Source organism: Canis lupus, chromosome 4 (assembly GCF_048164855.1).
Source record: "Canis lupus baileyi chromosome 4, mCanLup2.hap1, whole genome shotgun sequence".
NCBI lineage: Eukaryota > Metazoa > Chordata > Mammalia > Carnivora > Canidae > Canis > Canis lupus.
Genome location: NC_132841.1, coordinates 12170996 through 12192175, shown reverse-complemented (window position 1 = coordinate 12192175; position 21180 = coordinate 12170996). Strand labels below are relative to the sequence as shown.

Below are 21180 nucleotides of genomic sequence, written 5' to 3'. Positions count from 1 at the left end.
AAAACACCTATTTAAGCCATGTTCTTTTCCTTCAAAATCCTTCTGGGGGATCTGGAAGACAGAGAACCAGGCAGCACACTTAGGTATTTGTATTTTGACAAAGGATACTTGGATGATTATGCTATGTGCTATTTCTGCTACTCCCTTCCTGCCATCTGATCAGAGTGAAAGGGAAATTGTACGTAGTAAATAAGTAGCAAATTAATGTAGGATACATAGCAGGGAGGAAAACCAAGGCAAGCAGAGGTTTGGTTACTTTGGATGGAAATGTGATGGTGGGTAGATAGGTAGAGGACTGATAGATAAATAGGAAGCTATTTAAACTCTTATGCACAACGTGACCTGTTAAAAATAGTGCTTTGGGATGGATCATACAGCAGAGAGTTAGGAGAATACATTCTTGGACCAAGAGGTTGTGAAATTTTTTAGTTGGGAGGAGCTTTGTAATTCCAGCCTCCTTGTTGTGTAGGTAAGAAATTGAGTCAAATAAGTTGTTGTTGTATCCAAAATACACTGTCAGAGCTAGCCAGTAAGCTAATATATACTCCAAGCTTGATTGTGATAAAGAACTAAATTAGGTTGATTTTGTGAATATAATCATGAAAATCCAGATAAAATACATGTATCAAAAGAAAAATTGATAGGTCTCAATCACATACTGGTTTTTCAAGAATGAAGAAGTAAATAACAGGCTTCTTACCATTTACATATTTAGAGTTCCTTCAGAAAGCTTTAAAAACATCTTTCTAAGCTTGGACCTAGCCTTTAAGAAACTTTATCTAGCCTTTAAGAAATATTGGCATGTACTTTAAACAGTATCTTATAAGTGATTTCCCTTTTTCTAATTACTGTTGCATTATAGTATTTATTAATCCCTTATTTTGAGGCTTCAAAACTGTTTTTTTTTTGCCTGCTAAAAATACTGACATGTTTTTATTCTTGTCTAAGAAAGGAATAATAATTAATTTCATGTTTTTCAGGTAGCTAAGCAAGACAAGAACCTCATAAAGCCTCTTTATGACCGATACAGGATTATCAAGCAAATCTTGTCAACACCTTCCCTTATTCCAACAATTGTAAGTCAGGATGCTCATCTAACTAGAAACCTTTACTTGTGTTTGGTATTGTTTAGGTACGAAAACAGCACAATGACAGTTATAAGGAAGCTTTCTTGGCAATATATACTGCTAACAAGTGCAGTTGTTATTTCAAAAAATAGAAATGTGGTCTCCTTCAAACCCAGTATTATACTTAACATGGCTGATAATTAAAATTACTATGAAAAAGGAATTTATAGCAATTGCATTTTTAAGCCAGTTTTAATGCTTTCATTTCTTGGGTGAGGATAACAAATGATGAACTTCAATTTGGCATTATCTACTTTACAACACAGCTAGACCAAACAGAGCCTTTCTATTCTGTGTGTTAATTTTTCTTCTTGAATAAGAAAATTGACTACATGTTCCTTGAGATAATGCGATATTTGTTTTTGGTACCATTTGACCATCGTTATGTAAGATGTAAGATTTATTTCAAAAGAAAATATGGCTACTGAAATTGAATTAGACTATTTTTAATAAAGAATGACTTATGGGAATACAGAACTAGAAAAGCACCACAAATTCTACTCCATTAATATTCAAACAGTCACTTGCTCAAGATATCAATATAAAAAGGAATAAATGTTAACAAATATACATTTAAGTATACCTGACTACATTTTTATACTTTCACAATTTTAAAGACAAAGACAATAGTGAGTCATAATCTCTAAAATTTTTCCATTAAGGAAGCATGATTTAAAATGGTTTGTGATTTTCAGATTTCCTTGTAAGAAAATCTTTTAGTTGTGATAAGCAATAGCAGAACATATTAAGGAATAACTCCGTTTTGCTTTGGACTTCATAGAGCTCTTCCCTGAATTTGTCAGTTTTCTCAATATCCTCCAAATGTAGTCCACACCAGGACCTGCTTTTGGGTATTTCTGGATGACAAAAGGTGTCTGAAATCCATCTCATCCTAATTCATGTAACTGTTATGAAGCTGAAGTCCCAGAAGGTCTGGGTGAAAGGGAGAAACTAGTCGGTAGTGTAGCCCAGATTGACCATAACCTGGATTTTGTGCCACCTTTAGCCCAGCAGAGATGAACTTACTGACCATTTTAGCCCAGCATGGGTACCTCTTTGCTCATTAACTTTGCGAGTTTTTTGATGCAACTAAGGAAGAGTTCCTCTTGGTAGCTTCCTTCTGGTTTTTCAGTAGACACAGGTGTCACCTACTCTTTTCATAGTATCTGTTTATGGTTCCTCTTCCTGTTTTTAGTTCAAAAGGCACATAGCATTTTGTGACTTTAACTCTGCTTGTGATAAGCAGGAGGAAGAGGACTCTGATGAAGACTGTCCACAGGGAAGCCAACAACCGTCTTTGCTAGATCCAGCAGCTCACCTTCCTGTTGGCGACCACCTCACCTTCTCTAATGAGACTGAGCCTGTTAGGGTCCTGCTGCCAGATGAAAAAAAAGAAATTAAACAATCAGCCCTATCCATGTCCAATTTACATGAGGCCACTATGTGAGTGTGAATCCTAAGTATGGAGACTCTTTTCAACTCCTTCTGGTCTGGGACAACTTATATGTGCATACAAAATTCATAAGAACTATTAGATTCTCTAAAAAATGTGAACCACCAGAGGGTAGCCTAAATGCATAATCTGGTTGCTCTCTTGACTAGAGAATGGAGAAGACAAAGCTATGAGGAACCAACACTCCCAATAAGACATAAAGGTGCCACAAATGCTAACATTCAGTTTCCTATAGTTGCACAGTTTTCTCAGCAGGGTCTGGTACCAGTCTAATTCTCAGCAACGTGTGAAGCAGAGCTGGCTTTTGAAAATGCTGGAAAAAAAGGAATTGGGATCCTATGTGGGTCAACACTTATTAGGCCTTTATCCTAGTCTGTTCCATTTAGATGAGATGGTTTCTCCAGCCTGGGAATCCCCTTGGCCATAAGTAAATGAGCCCTTCAAGAACTATTTGTATTTTCATTAGCATTATTATTAATGTTATGTGATTCAGTAGCTGGCATTCCTCTTGATCATTTGACCTTCTTCGGTTTGTATATTACAGGCCAGTTTATAAGATTTCCTTTAACATGTATTACTATAGTGTGGTGATTGTATACCTCAAGATAGGGAGGGAAACCCCCAAAATATCTGAGGTGAGACTAAGAACTAAGCTGTAAATTGGTATTTTAGTGTGCTTGTAGAATCCGCTGGTACCTCAGTCAGTTTCAACTCAGAGAAGTAACCTGTTTGGAAGCAGAAAATCAATCTTCCTTCAGCTCCTCTTTTTCCCTTTTTTCTCTCCCTCTATTTCCTCTTTCCTTTATTTATTGTTGGTTGGTTGTTCTTAAGCAGCTGTTCTTAACTTTTGGGAGTTGCTGGAATCTTTTCTTCTTTCTTTCTTTCTTTCTTTCTTTCTTTCTTTCTTTCTTTCTTTCTTTCTTTTAGAAAATGTCAATATATTATTTCAAGGGGTTCAAAGTTCTAAAACCATGTACAAGTTCCCTACATAAAAATTTCTGCTCTAAAAGTGTGTCTTTTCTCTTGTCTTAGTAGAATGAAGTAGAATTTGCAGTGTAATTCTAGCTTTATTTTAAATAAGATCTGTTTCATTCCCAAGGGTTTCACCATTTTCTCCATACTCTATATTAAGGATAGAATTTTCTTCAAACTCTCTTCTTCTTGTGCCTCTTACGTCTAGTCTATCATCAAATACTGATGAGTATTCTTTCAAAATGTCTCTTTCTCCCTCATCCCTTCATATGGTCATTATTCTCACCACATCTTATAATGGACTCTGTTGGGCTTGCCTTCTGTTTGTCCTTTCTCTTCTCCTATGACATTGTTTTCATCATCTGTTTATGTGATTCCCTATGATCAGGCTCTACATGTATGTATTTATTCAAAAGATACTCTTTTAGGCAGAACCCTTCTGTATCATAATACAGAATTTATCTATTATAAATTATAATTATATGATAAATTAATCATAAATTATATGATAAATTATATGATGTCTCAATCATGCCAGAACTCAGTAATGGCATATATATTTTTTACTTGATATAGGCCTGTACTTCTTGACCATCTCCGAGAAACTAGGGCTGACAAGAAGAGACTTCGGAAAGCCTTAAGGGACTTTGAAGAACAGTTTTTTAAACAAACGGGAAGGTAAGTGTGGGTGGAGATTTTTTTAAGCTAGTATTTCTTAGGGAACTATTGTTAAGAATGAGTTTCTGGCAGGAACAGTGACTTTATACAAGATATAAATTTCCACAGTGACTTGGACTCAAGATCTGTCTAATGCAACATTCTAATAGTGCCATTATTAGGTTATGTTTTATGGGAGGCTGTAGCTATCAAGTTTGACATCAGGCTTTAAAAAATAAAGGATGAAATCCAAAAATCCCTAACTTTGCCTAATAAATCTCTTTATAATTTTTGAATTTATCTAAACCTTTAGAAATCTATTTGATTTTTAAATCCATATAACTTTTGGTTCATGGTTACTTAGTTTCACAAGTTATTCCCTGTTTCACTAAATAATTTTTCTTTTGCTTTAAATATATCTTTTAAACTTCAGGGTCTGCCCTTAATTATTTATTTTCAGGTCAAAAGTTCATAGCTATTCCTTCTATCCCTAAAATAAATGTTTAGCTATATCCTCACTTTGTCTACTTTTCTTTGTCAACCTAAGTCTTATTAGGCATTTCAATTAGTTTCCTCTAAATTATGGTGTATTGTCAATGTATATGTCAACTTTTATATGTACAAGTTATATATGTATTTATATGCATATAATTATGTATATGTATGTATGTGTGTATACATATATATGCATATATACATACACATATAATATACATACATATACATATACATACATACATATATATATATAATCATAAGATTCAGGATTATTGATCTACTTCTGGAAGAGACAAATCATTTAGCTATCCTGAGTCTGTTTCCATGGTTACAAGAACAAATGGTTGGACTTCCTGGAATACTTTGGGAAGCTACAGTTGTCATGTGGGATATCAATATTAAAAATAATAAAGTGTTTCCCAAAGCACAAAGATATTAAGGTGGCAGAGGCAGGAGTCAGTGATACAACCGGCCCCTCGGTATTCTTCTCCATCTACGTTATCTGTCCTTCCTGAATTGGCTTTGATTATAGCAGACTGAGGGTCGACCTGATAGACTGGGACTATTTTCTATAGCATCCTGAAGGATTAGTCTACTCACCTCTTAGCAGCTTTTCCATTTCAGTCCTCCAGAGCTGTACACTAGGACTGGACCTATTAAATCCGAAACTTTTTGTCTTCAGCAAATACAAATGTAACCCACTTTGTTTTCTACCTGGAATCTTCCATTTCCAGTTGATTGCTACAAGTCCAAGTTATTTACCCTTCTGCTGATATTAACTATCTAGTGAAAAATGTTATGTGGCTGTTAAATTTGAAATATAGGGATGTCTGGGTGGCTCAGTGGTTGAGCACCTGCCTTTGGCCCAGGGCATGATCCTGGAGTCCTGAGATCAAGTCCCATGTTGGGCTACCTGCATGGAGCCCACTTTTCTCTCTGCCTATGTCTCTGCCTCTCTCTCGCTGTGTCTTTCATGAATAAATAAATAAATAAATAAATTCTTTAAAAAAGATTTAGAATATAAAACATGGTTTTCTTTTTCCATTTCCATTTTTTCCCTTTACAGAATTTCCATACAGATGTAAATTTACATTTACATTTTTTTAACCTATATGTACGCAGGAGTCTAAAGAGCTTGAGAGCACTCTAGTGTGCTAGTAGTCTTGCCTAAGGGAGATCCAGTGGTATTTAGCATACCTTTTGATGTACAGGGAGGTTAGTGATGTTCCATGTATAGTATTCTGCACCTTTGAGTCTTAATGCCACTTCAGCTATGCCTATATTTGACTAAGGTTGTATGCCCTCTTGTGGTAATATACTTACTAAATGCCAAAGCAGTGGTATATCACAACTAAAATCAAAGGGTTGAATGGCTAGGAAATATGGATCTTAATCTCATTTTCCTAAGGCATTTTATTAGGAAGGTCTAATCCCGTCCATAAGGTAAAATAACCATGTAAATGGATGACTAAAAATTTAAGTTACTATAAATGTTCTTGGTAATATTTGCCAAGCAAGAGGAATAATCATGTAGATATGACATTAACAGTTATGAGCCAAGAACTGCATTAAGCACGTGAGCATGTTTTACATAATGGGAAAACTGCTTTAGGAAATACTTTTCATTCTGGTCAATACACTCTTGTTTATTAGCCAAAATGGAGTATGCAGGACCAGGGGAAATTCACATGATGGGTTACTAGTGTTTCCCAATAAATTAGACCATTTCTTCACTAGATATGTTCACATAAATGAAGGTGATATTTAGACGCCCAGTTAAAATTGTTCCATAATACAGAATGGAGGCAAAGGAGTTCTGTTAAATAACTTATATTTAAGAAAAACCCTGTCTACAGATTTGTGTACTGCTCTGAGCTCTGTACTAGAAATTCCAGGTCAATATATAGTGGTGTATCACAAGCAGATAATTACATTCTTAGGAAATTTTTATAGATTCATGCTTTTAATTTGTGATACTTTTTATCAGTAGTGGGAAAATAGAAGGGTGTATAGGTAAAAATTTAAGTGCTTGCTATTTACCTACATTCAGCCATACTAATATTAGAGAGTATCTGTGTTTATAGTCAGTAGCAACTGTGATGTTTCATCTGTTTTCCACCTCTTGTATTTCAAAGTCATAAATGAAAAGTTCTAAAAGCAACTGGTAATTTTAGCAAGCAAGGAGACAAGAGTCTTCCAAGATCCTAAAGCTATTACTGCCCTTTAGAAAACGTATCCTGGCAACATATTTTTGTGGGAAGGAAATGGTTTTAATTCCAGATGTTACCCAAACGTTCTTCAAAGTAAATGGCAAGAACATATAGTAGTTAGAATTCATATGTATAAAATATGCATTGTCAGATGTCTAGCCTTAGAATTAGTGTGCAAAGAGAACCACTGCAATTCAGATTTATATAAATTCAATCCATGAACATTTCACTGATTCTACTAAACATTATAAGAGACAGGTATTATAATTAAAGCTTGAAAGTATTTCATGTTTATAAGATAGCCATTGAGCTTTTTTCTCCCATTACCATAAATTCATAAATTGTTAATTTATGTAGTTTTTAGGTTGAATTTTTAACAACTCTCATTGTAAGGACTGAACATTCTGCATAGATGTGAACTGTTGCATGAGTAATGGGAGAATGGCTAGCCTAAGAATGCCTTGAGAGTTCTGTGGTTTTTTTTTTTTTTTTCCTTTTTACTTGCTCCATTGTTGTATGTCTATGCAGTAGACCATATACTTGGAAAACATCTATGACATTCAAGTTCTCAAAGGGTACTGTTATACAAAAACCTAAGAACACATGGAGGAGGGAGGGAGTGAAGGTGGAAGGGAAGGTAAAAAAGACATGATGCAAAAACCAAGTGGAAACTTCTACTTTGTACTTTCTCATGTAAAAAATATAAGGATTGTTAATGACTTGATTTATTATGAGCCAACAGACAGTATTTTTTTGTTTTGCAGAAGTCCACAAAAGGAAGATAGGATACCAATGGCAGATGAGTACTATGAATACAAGCACATAAAAGCCAAACTGAGATTATTAGAGGTCCTCATCAGCAAGCAAGACGTGGCCAAAACAATCTGAGGTTCAGGAAATGTTTGTGCTCACTTTCAACCAAGATAAGGTCAAGTTTATTTTCCTCTGCCATTCTTGCTAAGTAGTTTTGACATACTGAAAATTGAAGCACTTTAGTGGTAATATTAGCTGTTTTTAAGAAGGGATAGCAAATGTAATTATAAATGAGAAGAGAAAATTTAAATGGGGGGAAATATAACAACTAACAGTATAATTGGAAACAAATTCAGTCTCCTCCATGCCAGGGAGAAAATGCACAGTCAGTATAATTATTTCAAAAAACATTTAAATATTTTATCAAATTTAAATAATACTATTCAATGGGCTACTTGATAGGGAAAGTCTATTTAGTGTCCAAAAATTGCTTCTGTTAGTATATGGAAAAGAGCATGATTTTTTAAAAAATCAATAAAAGGAGGGAAAGAAAATCTTTTTACGTTGGAAGGAATACAGCTAGTAAGAATGTAATTTATTTGAATCTTCTAATAGATTTTTAATGATAAAAAAAAATCTATCTGTCCTTTAAGTCTGCTAGGCTAAAGTATACTAGAATGTGTCACTGCTAATTTTTTATTTCTATATAAAAATAGCACATTATTTTATCTGTTCTTTGAAATTTTACATTTCTGGTTACCAAAGTTCATTCTGATAGCATGTACTTTGTGAATTACATTTGTCTATAATTAACAGATGTTTATATTAAAATAAAATATTGTATTAAAATTTGAAAATAGGTATTTTGGATAGATCTGTGGTCTCAGTATATAATCTAATGTGATCATAGTTACAATTGCTAATCTTTTTGTTTACTATAAGAGTATATAACTATTTTTCCATTGGGAATATGCATTTTTCTTAATGTTCCAAGGTCTAAACTTTGTAGAGTCACAAAGATTTCTCATGAGTTGTAGGTATTCTTCATTCTGTACAAAATGAAAAGTTTGGAAATTGTTAAGATACCTTGGAAAAGAAGATAGAATATTTTATTTGCTTCATCATTTTTAGTGCATATAGTTTTGTGTTATTTTGTACTAAAACACACATTTATTATTTTTGCCTTTGTAAAAGTAAGTAAAAGGTCAACATTTTCTCTCTTGTACCAACCACGTTTGTATTTCTGTTTTCTGTAATGTTTAAGCATGATGTTGAACAAATTCACATTTTCATATAGTTTGGATGGGAAGAATATTGACTCTCAGAAGCAGAGTATTTCAGAGGCTCATTGTTTTCTCTGTATTTACCTGATATTTTATAACTTCTATGAATCAGATTGATGTCCTTCATAAATTTGTTTAATTGAAATCATCTACTTGTAACAGGACAGATACACAACTATTTGAAGTTTACAAACCACATCTTTGATAAGGGAAATGGTTTCATGACATGTATACAATTGCTATTAAAATGTAACTCTATATATTCTATATGATTGTAAATATTTTATACAACAATACAAATAAAATATTTTTCTATTATATTTATTATGTTGAACACAATAGTTGTTTCCTGTTAGCTAATATAAATAACATAAATAACACTGTCAAACAACAAGTTGGAAGTGCTGACAATTCTAGGCTTCAAGATTTAACTCATGCTGCAATTACACCCTTTCATGCGGTTTGGAGTTATCCCAATATTTGTTCAGTAGATTAAAATGAATGCATATTTAAACACCATTTATAAGCCGTTATTTTGTATTTTGCTAAAGCAGTTTATATAATTGTTTTGTTATGTTTGGCATAAAGGAAAAATAAAAACATTGCAGCATCTAGGCAATAAAGTGTCAGAGGAGAACTTTCATCATTGAAAGTAATGGGAAGGGCAGGGAGTAGGAAACACTAAAACGGCTCTGAATGATATCTGAAAAATGACAATTTGCTTTTGGTGATAGCGGCATGTGCATGCTTCAGTGGAAAACATCTGGTGATGAAAATGGACAACAGAGGATCAATGCTCCTACAGGAAGAAAAGGGACTGAGTAAGAATAAGAAAAGTGGGCATTAACGTCCAACACTGATATTACAGGTTTTGCAGCTGGGATCTTTCTTTGCATTTGCAGTAGACAAACTCATGAGCTGATGACCAGTGATTTCTGCTACAGTGCCCAGAGAAAGATCCACAGGGTCAGTGTAAATGACTTCTAAAATGACATCCTGGGCATGGTGGTAAACCAGCACCCCATCTTCTTCTGCGCAGGTCAAAAATTTATTATCCTTGGAATTTAGCTGAGGAAGGCGCAGCTTACAAAATTCATCTCCTGGTGATCCCACAGGGGCAATAACAAGAATCACATAATGATAAGCAGTGTACATACAGTAGAAGTCCCCAAAGTATAAGTTAGTATTGGGGTTAAAAAGTTTTTCTGCTGCAATCTCAAACCTGTATCTTCCATAAGGTGAATCCTGGGGTGGCTTCCCAGTATTGAATTCAGTGCTGCAGCTGAAGAAGATGCCTTCTAATTTTCCACTGATAGGAGAGCCATGGCTACCACTGTTATCCTTGACAGATGGTTGCATTGCATTCCCATGATGTTCTCTGCAAGAGAAAAGAAATGGTTACTTCTTGGTATAATAGTTGTAAAGCTACTAATTTACATATAGATCTGATTGGTGGTAGGCCCAAAAGTCTGAATCAGATCAAGGGGAATCTATCTTTTGATCTACTTTACTTTTTTTTGTATTTTAATGCAAGAATGTTCTGCTACAAACCTTGGAGGTCTTTACATAATAAATATACTGGGGGCAGCCCGGGTGGCTCAGCGGTTTAGCGCCACCTTCAGCCCAGGGCCTGATCCTAGAGACCCGGGAAGGAGTCCCATGTTAGGCTCCCTGCATAGAGCCTGCTTCTCCCTCTGCCTGTGTCTCTGCCTCTCTTTCTCTCTGTGTCTCATGAATAAATGGATAAAATCTTTAAAACAAACAAACTAACTAGCTAACTAACTAACTAACCTGGCCAGAAAACTAAACTGGAATTAGAAATCTTACAACTGAAATCACAACCATTATACGCCTACTGGGTTTCAGAAGTAGCTCTTTGAAAAGAAAACTGGACTAACAGTATTGGTTAAATATACTGGATGTTTCTTTAAAGTATGCCAGAATTTAGTCCTAATATAAGTGCTGTCCATGTACATATATTGGCACAAAAGAATCTTGTTTTACTTTGTGTCTTAATTTTTTTCCTAGATACAGTTTATTAATCAGGTCCTCTCTCCTGCATTTTTCTTACATCAGAGTTGGTTATTCTCCCTTTACCATATCCCCTCAGATCTATTCTCCATCCTTCTTGTCTTTCACTGTAGGTTGGGACTTTATCATTTGGTTCATCTTTGTCCCTTCCATTTCAGTTCTGCTTATGGGAGGCACCAGCAGATCTGGGGGAGAAGGAAGTAAAGCCTTGAGTGTGCTTTAACTTATTCCATGCTTCAGAACCTTGTGGTTCTGGTGTGGTTGGATTCATATGTACTATATGTTTCTGACTACTTCTCTACTGGGTGTCCTCTATTCCTCTACCCAAGAGTAGTAAAACCTTTCAACTCCTGATAGTTCCTGTTTGCTTTAGCATCCCTTATTAGTTGCCTTAACCCTACCTATACCTTTGTGAATGGTGCTTTTGTCAAATTTTCTCCGGAATTCCCACTAAGTGTGCCATCTCTTTCTTGCTGGGTCCTTAACCAGTATGACTTGGTATGAAAATTACAATCTACCACACAGGTATGAGAAACTTCTCCCAGTCAGCATGCTCCTAAAAAAGCTTCACTGTGGGTCAGTGAGGTATGCCTAGGATCTCCTCTAACTTTAGAGCAGCAATGAGCCTCAAATTCTAGTGTCTAAGAACTACCAAGGAAGCTTATTAAAAATGCAGATTCAAGAGAAGACCAAGAAACTCACATATTAGAGGACATAAGAGATGTATGAATATTCTGGATTGGACCCCATATTTTTATTCCTACTCTTCTTCCTTTCTTCCTGATGTTCCAAAATTCCTTCTATTATCATTCTCTAACTTTTTCAAAAACTTCTTTTAGAAAACACAATGGTTCAAAATTTTGGGGATGCAACAAAAGAAGTTCTAAGATGGAAGTTTATACCGCCTACCTCAAGAAGCAAGAAAAAAATCTCAAGCAATCTTACTTTATACCTACAATAGCTACAAAAAGAAATAAAAACCAAACCCAGAAAAGAAAGGAAATAATAAAGATCAGAGTAGAAATAAATGATACAGAAAACAAAAAATAGAACAGTTCAATGAAACCAGGAGCTGGTTCTTTGAAACAATCAACAGAATTGATAAACTTCTAGCCAGACTCATAAAAAAAAAAAAAAAAAAAAAAACACCCAAATACACAAAATTACTAATGAAAGAGGGGAAATAGTAACCAACACTACAGAAATACAAACAATTCTAACAGATCCTATATGCCAATAAAGTGGACAACTTGGAAGAAATGGATAAATTCCTGGAAACCTACAACCTACCAAAACCAAAGCAGGAAGAAATAGAAAGTTTGAACAGATAAATTACCAGCAATGAAGTTGAATTGGTAATTCAAAAAACTTTCAAAAAACAAAAGTCCAGAACCAGACAACCTCACAGGCAAATTCTACTAAACATTTACAAAAGAGTTAATATCCATTCTTCTCAAACTCTCCCAAAAATTACAAGAGGAAGGAAAACTTACAAATTCACTCTATGAAGCTTAGTATCACCCTGATACCAAAACCAGTTAAAGACACCACAAAAAAAGAGAACTATAGGCCAACATCACTCATTTATATTAGCAAACTAATAATACATTTAAAAAGTCATACACCACAATCGAATGGGATTTATTCCCAGGATACAAAGGTGGTTCAATATCCACAAAACAATCAATATGATACATTACATCAATAGGAGAAAGGGTAAGAACCATATGATCATTTCAATAGATGCAGAAAAAACATTTGACAAAGTATAGCATCCATTCAAGATAAAACCATCAACAAAGTACATTGAGATGATACATATACCTCAACATAATAAAGACCTTATGTGAAAATCCCACAGAGGGGACACCTGGGTGGCTCAGTTTTTGGGCACCTGCCTTTGCTCAGGTCGTGATCCCAGGATCCGGGATAGAGTCCCGCATCAGGCTCCTTGTAAGGAGCCTGCTTCTCCCTCTGCCTATGTCTCTGCCTCTCTCTCAGTCTATGTCTCTCATGAATAAATAAATCAATCTTTAAAAAAAAAAGAAAAACCCACAGAGAAAATCATACTCAATGGTGAAAAACTCAATTTTTCTCCTAAGGTCGGAGCAAGACAAGGATGTCCACTCTCACCACTTTTAGTCAACATGATACTGGAAATCTTAGCCACAGCAATCAAACAACATAAAGAAATAAAAGGTATCCAAACTGGTAAGAAATAAGTAAAACTCTCACTATGCAGATGACATGATACTTATATAGAAATCCTAAAGAGTTCACCAAAAAACTATTAGAACTGACAAATCAATTCAGTAAAGTCAGAGGATACAAAGTCAAGGTACAGAAACCCAATTCATTCCTATACACTAATAATCTAGCAGCAGAAAGAGAAATTAAGAAAACAATTCAATTTACAAATGCACCAAAAACAAAATATCTAGGTATAAACTCAGCCAAAGAGGTGAAAGACCTAAACTTCAAAAACTATAAAACAATGATGAAAAGAATTCAAGATCACACAAAGAAATGGAAAGACATTCCATGCTTATGGGTGGGAAGAACAAATATTAAAATGTCTCTATTACCCAAAGTGATCTACAAATTTAATATAATCCCTATCAAAATAGCAACAGCATTTGTCATAGAACTAGAACAAACAGTCCCAAAATTTGTATGGAACCACGAAAAACCTTGAATAGCCAAAGCAATCTTGGAAAAGAAAAAGCTGGGTATCACAATTTCAGATTTCAAATTATATTACAAAGTGGTAACAATTAAAACAGTATGCTACTGGAACAAAAATAACCATGGAGATCAATGGAAAATAACAGAAAACCCGGAAATAAACCCACAATTATATGGATCAAACTTATTATTGACAAAGGAGGAAAGAATGAAATGGAGATGGAGATGGAAAGATGGAGATGACTACTGGATGGAGTTAAGAATTTAGGCTCTCATTAGGCTTCTGCTAATACTATCTAGCTGGGAGAAGGAGATGGTGTCTCAGTACTGCTCATTGACACTGTGGCCTTCATTGACACTGCAGAGGCAAGCCTTATTCCTGGGCTGCAATGAAGTCTACTTTTCATTAGGCCATCTATGACACCATCCCAGTAGGGAGGTTGACAGGTACCACACTGCCACTGGTGGCAGGGGGTTGGGGGTATAAGTCCAGTTTCCCCATTCAGCTTTTTCTGATACCACCCCAATAGGAGATAGAGGAGGAGGAAACGGTGCTTCCTTACAACCAGGAGAAGGTGGAAGTCTAGGTGCCCTACTTGGCTTGGCTGGTGAGGGTGGGAAAATAGGTTTTTTTTTTTTTTTTTTTCCCTATGGTGTTTGGCTGAAGTAGGGCATTATTGTCTAAAAACTGTCTTCATGGCTATCCCTTTGCTGGTCATTTGGATAAATAAAGCAGACTTTGGTTTTTGTGGTTTCTGTTTTGGTTTGATTTTTTTTTTTTTTTTTTTTTTGATCTGTGCCCATCAGGATTTTCTGGCTTCTTTAGAACTCAGTTCAGAATATAAGAGCTAAAAATAAAACTCAAGGAACTCATCACTGTATTTTCCCTCAAGTCCCATGGTCCCTAACTGGCTTATCTTCTCTCCACCTTTCAGTCTTCTTCTACCTTTCAGATTCTTGTTTCTTTTATATATAAAGTCCAGAGCTTTTAGTCATACTTAGTCGCAAAATATGGAGAAATATTTCCACTCCATCTTGTTCTAGGTCAAAATTCTTAACCTTTATTACTGCTCCATGCTCATTAACAAAAACCAAATATTGATAGGATATGTGTCCAACATGAATCTACAAGTTCAATTTATAAAATAATCACAGCAAAAAATAGAGATAAATAAATAAATAAATAAATAAATAAATAAATAAACAAACAAATAAATAAAGATATAGAGATAGGAGCTGAGATTAGGAGAAAGGTATTAGCATTAATAACAGACATCAACTTGAAGGATATACAATCTCACACCTAAAAGCACCAGGAATTCCTATACTTGTCTACTAATCATAGTAGATGGGTAAAGAAAAAAGTTTCTCATCTAGAAAGGTGTTTTATAGTAAGACTACCTAGTGAATTTGAAGGAGTAAGATAGAGAGTGGTATTTTGATCTGGGGTAAGGGAAAGCAATATTCACTTAGAAATTTATTTCCAGAGAAAAATCAAAATGAGCTCAATGCATATGACTGAGTCAGAATTTACCTAACACTTTTTCATAATTTATAACGATTTGGAAAGACTGTAGTTAGGTAAGTGAAAGAAATTAGAAATTTCTAATTTCTATTGCAGCATTTGATTAACAAGATGACATTTTAAATGGATTCTGATAAAGGAAGTGTGTCCTTAATAGAATTCAATACCTAGGGATGCCTGGGTGGCTCAGCGATTGAGCGTCTGCCTTTGGCTCAGGGTCTCATCCCAGGATCTGGGATAGAGTCCCACATTGGGCTCATTGCAGGGAGCCTGCTTCTCCCTCTGCCTGTGTCTCTGCCTCTCTCTCTCTGCGTGTGTGTGTGTGTGTGTGTGTGTGTGTGTGTGTCTCTCATGAATAAATAAAATCTTTTAAAAAAATTCACTACCTAAAAAGTATACTAAGATCCATTGAAGTTAATGTCTACTATTTTTTTTAATAAAGTGTATTAGAAAAGCAATGTTGAAGAATTGTACCCACACCCTGGGAAGTATATTTATTTATATATACTGCAGCAAGATATAATTTACACAGATTTTACTACCGTCATGGAAACTCCAACAAAGGTAAATAAATTTCCTTGTTAGTAAATACATCTTTCATACTAGTAGACTGGAATCAATTATATAATATACACAATGACTTTTTCCTGGCTGTCTTTATCATTTTTTGTCTTCTTGAAAGAATATTTGAAACAGATGATGCAAATTTTATCTAAGGACCTGAAAATAGGCTAGTTTCTGCCCAAAGGGCAAGTGAAAATCAGGGAAATACTGACCTCCAGTGGCCACCTAAAATAGACCTTGGCAATATTCTAAGAATCTAAACCTAGTACCAAAGATGTATTTACTATGTTGATATATTTCTTATTAAAGAAAATAGCAATTGATCCTTTTTGTTTTCAAATTTTATGCATAAAGAAAACCTTTCTTGTTGAATATATATGGTCATTCCCATTCACAATTGACAGGTACAATAATTTGTGCTATATCTGTTTGTACTCTGTAAGTGAATGGCATCCACCATGAAATATGTAGACACAAGGGTAAATAATTTACCAGCTAAAAGAATTATGGGCTAAACTTTATGCTTACTTTTTTATTTTTTAAAAAATATTTTATTTATTTATTCATGAGAGACACAGAGAGAGAGAGACATAGAGAGGGAGAAGCAGGCTCCATGCAGGAAGCCCCATGTGGGACTCGATCCCGAGACTCCAGGATCATGCCCTGAGTCAAAGGCAGACCTGAACCACTGAGCCACCCAGGTGTTCATAAACTTTGTATTTATAAGATATTCAACCTGATGGTTTGCAGAATCAAAATATATTTTAAAAACATGATATTGCTAACTAAGTATTTCTTTCCTTTTCTTTTTTTAATAAGTATTTCTTTTGATGAAATCAGGTACCTAAATTCACTTCTCTCTCTCTGATTCCCTTTGCATTTTCCACAGCTTGGAGCTGATTTAAATCAAAACCATGACCTTGATTTAAGAAAACTAGAAAAGTAAGAAACAAATAACAAAGCTTCCCAATTTTTTTCATATATAATCCTTATGATTTAAAGTTTAAAGTGAGACCAAAGCTGTTAAAATGACAAATTATAGAGATTACTATGTAAAAGTTTTAGAACCTATATAACACTTGGCATTTTAAAAGCCTTAGTCTTATTTTAAAACATACATCTCTCTATTCACTGTTCTGAAATTTTTATCTGCAAATATAAAAGGATTATTAAGAATTAAAACTACATATAGCATGAATCTCTTTTGAATTTTTGGAAACTACTTCCCAGTGTAAACACAGGCTATCTTAGAAATACTAATTGAACACTAGAATTCAAAAGTAAACAAAGCAGAGTGTCCTCATGAATAATTAATCCAAGATAATGGGAAGAGAGCTCCACTTAGAAGCCTGAAAAATCCTACTTGATTGACTATATTTCATGAAAGTTACCTCCCTACCCTCATTTGCAACATTTTAAAGCAATCCACAAGAACAGACTATTTCTTTGAGTTATTGGATAGTAGAGGAGTTTTTCATGGATGGTCATCAGTCTAAGCCCTGGAGGTTTAAGACCTTCCACTCAAATAGACAGGAATTGGCGGTACAAATGATTATAGAAAGGAATGTAAGGAAAGTGAGAAAAAAAATCCCACAATCTGATTTCTTCTACTCAATTATTCTGGGAAAAAAAGATTATAATTATTTTGAAAAGGAAACAAAAATTGCTATTTCACAGAACTAGACTCAAGGAAAACCTGAGCATAGAGCTTGGAATGGCATTTTGTAAAGCACATCACTATATATTTTTTTATTCTTACCGAATATAGTCAAAATATTCTTTGTGTTGGTTACGATAAAAAACAGAAAATTTAAGCATCCGTCCTGAAATCACTTCGGCTTTCTCCAACAGCTGTGTTAGATGAACTTTTGAATAGTCTGAAAATAATAACAAAAAAATTCTCTTACTAAAAAATATATTACCAAAGGTATCAACTACATGTTTAATAAATTGGAAATTATTAAAATTCACCTTAGGAAACTTATCTTAGTGAATAGGAAACTGTACTGAAAAAAACATTGTCTTTTATACATTTTTATTTCTACGAAAAGGTATTTGTTATGGTTTATGGTTTCGTTTTTTGTTTTAGGATACCCATGCATTTGTTTCACTCTTTGAAATGAAAGATCCTGCAACAAAAATGTTAAGTAAGGAATGAAGACCCTGCATAACCTAAGTAATGTCAATTGGTACCATACTGGCATTTCTTGAATCAACAGATAAGTCAAATAAAAGAAGCTTCTAACCTGCAATCGGTAGCAAATAGAATTCAAAAGGATAGCAATAATAATGTTCATTTACTTTACTCTTTAAATCTACAAGGTTGGTGAGGTAGATTAAATATGACCATTTTATTGATGCAGAAATTGAGGCTTTCACAGTTTGATTCACCAAAAGTTCATATAGCTAGGTCTCTGGTTTTTAATTGATGGTTTTCAGTTATGCAAGACCCTTGTAAATCTAAAGCTTCTCTCCAAGTATTTGATTCTTTCACCAACTTTTTGTTTTGAAAATTGAGGACTGCTGTCAAACTCCTCTACCAAAATCTAAGCAAAAATTATTGTCTATAAAGATTATAAGACCTTCCAAATAAAAGCAACCTAGTTGAATTGCTTATGGCAGCACATTTTGTTTACTAACTGCTTCACTGGCTCACATTTATTTAGATTAGAACATATAATGCAGAAGGCACCATGCAAAATTGGATGATCAGGTTAAAAGATCAAAAAGAATATTCTTCCTCTCAACTCACAATCTAAATTTACATATAAATATATGTAGATAAATATATAGATAACTGTGACTTGTGGGGCAAGCACAGGGTTTTATCTGTGACATAGACTAGGTTAGTTGGTGGCATCCTATTTTATGTCAACATTTTGCACAGTACATAGCACAGAGTATATGCTCAATAAATGTTGAGTGAATTAGCTATCCAGAATAAAAGACAATTTATACAAAAAGTTTCCTCAAAATTTACAGTAAAGGTTATTGATAAAGCATAGGTAAACATCTCTGAATTATTTTGATAAACTGAAACAATAAGGTTCAAAAAGCTGGAGTTCTCTTTATATTTTACTCATGGAAATTAAAAATGCAAAATAATGTATAGAAAACTATTGTGGCACATTTAAAAGCTAGCATTTTATGATTCACTCCATAGCATTCTTAGGAGAATTATGAGATGTAGTGAAGTGAAAATGCAACAGGGTGATCACTCAAAGTGAAAGAAGACATAAGGTTTTCCTTCATACACATAGAGATAAAACATGTACTAGATTATAGAACAGAGTGAATATGTATGCATCTATAGACAGACAAATATTTTTGAACTGGAAATGCCAAAGGTCTTTCTTAGCCAAAGAAGAAATAATATTGCACACCTTTCCCTATGTCAAGTGGGATTTTTAGCAGGTAAATTATAGCTCTTTTAATTGGACAAATACTATGACTCTGTTTAGTGCAGTCCTATGGAAAATAGCATATATTAAAACAATATCAAAAAAGACTGTGTCTCTTGCTTATGTGTCTGTCTTAGATTAAGCCTCCCTAGTCAGGTGCAATGAAAGTAAATGCAGCAGAAAAAGTAAACACGAGGTAGACTCCAAAAAAGAATTTTATTTCAGGAAAAAACTGAGGGGATAGATTAACTCCAATAATATATCAAATATAGTTAAAAGTTAGTTCACTCACTATTAATGTTACTATTAATACAATATGAAAATTAGCTGTTTCATTACTGAACTATGATTAATACCATATTTCATCTATTCTAAAATATATTTTTTCACATTTAGTTTCTTTGATATGAGTTCAACAATAACTGTAATATGAAAAAACACTGTTTCATAGTTTAATTGACAGTACAAAACGGTGGATCTCATAATCAGTGTCTTAGATAGGAAGAAATACAGTACGAAAGACTATTTTCCTTGCTCTTGAAGACTGAAATCCTTAACAATCAAGATGTTATAATCCTTAGCAACTTCCTCAAAATCACAAGGGTTGAAGATAAAATCAAAATAACATAGAATTAAAATTTCATCCATTTAACATATCCATAGGAAAAGCTTTACACTGAGTTTGAGATTAAGAAACAACACAAGACAATGAAGTAAAGCAATTGCTAAGTATGTACTGAGTCTAAAATAATGCATGTGTATGCTGTAGGGAGAAAAAGAGTCATCTATCTGAAGAATGCCTCAGCTGGGGGAAGTTGAAGCAACCTACAATAGTTGAGGCACATTTTTTAAAGACTTTTTTGTCAAGTTCCTTTATGTTACAAAAACACTTAGCCTTTCTCTACAGTTTTTTAGAGGAAACAATCACCTACACCAAGAGGAATTACAGCCCTGTTCTAGGAGACAAGGAAAGGATGGCAGATGTATTTAGGTAATACATCTGATAAAGTGATATCTTTGTATCACTTCAACACCTATTTAAGTGCTCACTAAATATTTGTTTCTTAAATGAATGAATAAACAGATAAATGAATGAGATGACTGGTAAAATTTCCAATCTAATGGTATATTAAAGTATAGTTCAAAATCAAAGGGGGTAGGCTCTCCTAATCAGATAGCTCAATGCAAAATGGCTATGAGGTACTTTCTAAGGAAGCAAAGACACACACACACACACACACACACACACACACACACACACACCACTAGTTTAGATATAGATTTTCAGCACTCAAGTGAAAAATCCAGAACACTTCTGCTAGGTACAGTCATTAAGATCTGCATCCATTCCCTAAGTTAGAGAAAGAGGTTCCTGACTTGTTTCAGTATCTGTGAAAAAAAATTTTTAAATATTTTGTTTATTTATTTATTTATTTTGTTTATTTATTTAGAGCACACCTGCACACAAGCAGGGGGAGCAGAAGGCAGGGGAGAGGGAGAAGCAGGCTTCCTGCTGAGCAGGGAGCCACTCCATGATGGCTCAGGCTTCTTGCTGAGCAGGTCAAGCCACTCCATGATGCCCACGGCTTGACCCCAGAATCATGGGATTATAACCTGTGCCTAAGACAGATGCTTAACCGACTAAGCCACCCAGGCACCATCAATATCTGTGAAAATTAAAAAAAAAAAAAGAAAGAAAAAAAGAAAGAAAACGCTCTCTCTCAAAATGAAGCTCAAAACATGCTTCAATATATATTCAAACTGAACCAATTTCATTTGCAAAGCTTTTACTTTGAAAAATCAAATTATGTATCAAAGAACTGATTTAAAGTCCTTACTCAGCTTTTGTTGAGAATCTAAGCTCACTCCAACCAATATAGCATAGTTTGTTCTATTATACAATGCTATTGTCAATGCAAAAATAACCCAATGCATTTCATATCACCTTATAATTAAATTTTTCTTTTTGTAATTAGCTTTTAAGGAAATAATATTAAGGGTTTTTGTTTTTGTTTTTGTTT

The 21180-nt window shown here is 34.2% G+C and overlaps 2 protein-coding genes across 15 annotated transcripts in view; one reads left to right on the top strand and one right to left on the bottom strand.

Moving 5' to 3' along the window:
• Positions 1–9277, top strand: part of FAM13C (family with sequence similarity 13 member C) — a 251300-nt gene extending 242023 nt beyond the window's left edge. For 7 of the 10 annotated variants that reach the window (XM_072823165.1, XM_072823164.1, XM_072823163.1 and 4 more), the window contains 4 exons: positions 981–1076; positions 2371–2570; positions 4129–4230; positions 7682–9277. In XM_072823165.1, coding sequence (XP_072679266.1) covers positions 981–1076; positions 2371–2570; positions 4129–4230; positions 7682–7805 — 522 coding nt within the window. In that variant the 3' untranslated portion in view covers positions 7806–9277. The remainder of the gene's footprint in view (positions 1–980; positions 1077–2370; positions 2571–4128; positions 4231–7681) is intronic. The other 3 variants (XM_072823159.1, XM_072823162.1, XM_072823156.1) reach the window with 1 other exon arrangement.
• PHYHIPL (phytanoyl-CoA 2-hydroxylase interacting protein like) overlaps positions 1558–21180 on the bottom strand; it is an 81466-nt gene continuing 61843 nt past the window's right edge. For 4 of the 5 annotated variants that reach the window (XM_072823166.1, XM_072823169.1, XM_072823168.1 and 1 more), the window contains exons 4-5: positions 17518–17635; positions 9004–10331 (exon numbers count right to left, since the gene is read on the bottom strand). In XM_072823166.1, the coding sequence (XP_072679267.1) occupies positions 9797–10331; positions 17518–17635 (653 nt within the window). In that variant the 3' untranslated portion in view covers positions 9004–9796. Of the gene's footprint in view, positions 8720–9003; positions 10332–17517; positions 17636–21180 lie in introns of those variants that run through there. The other variant, XM_072823170.1, reaches the window with a different exon arrangement.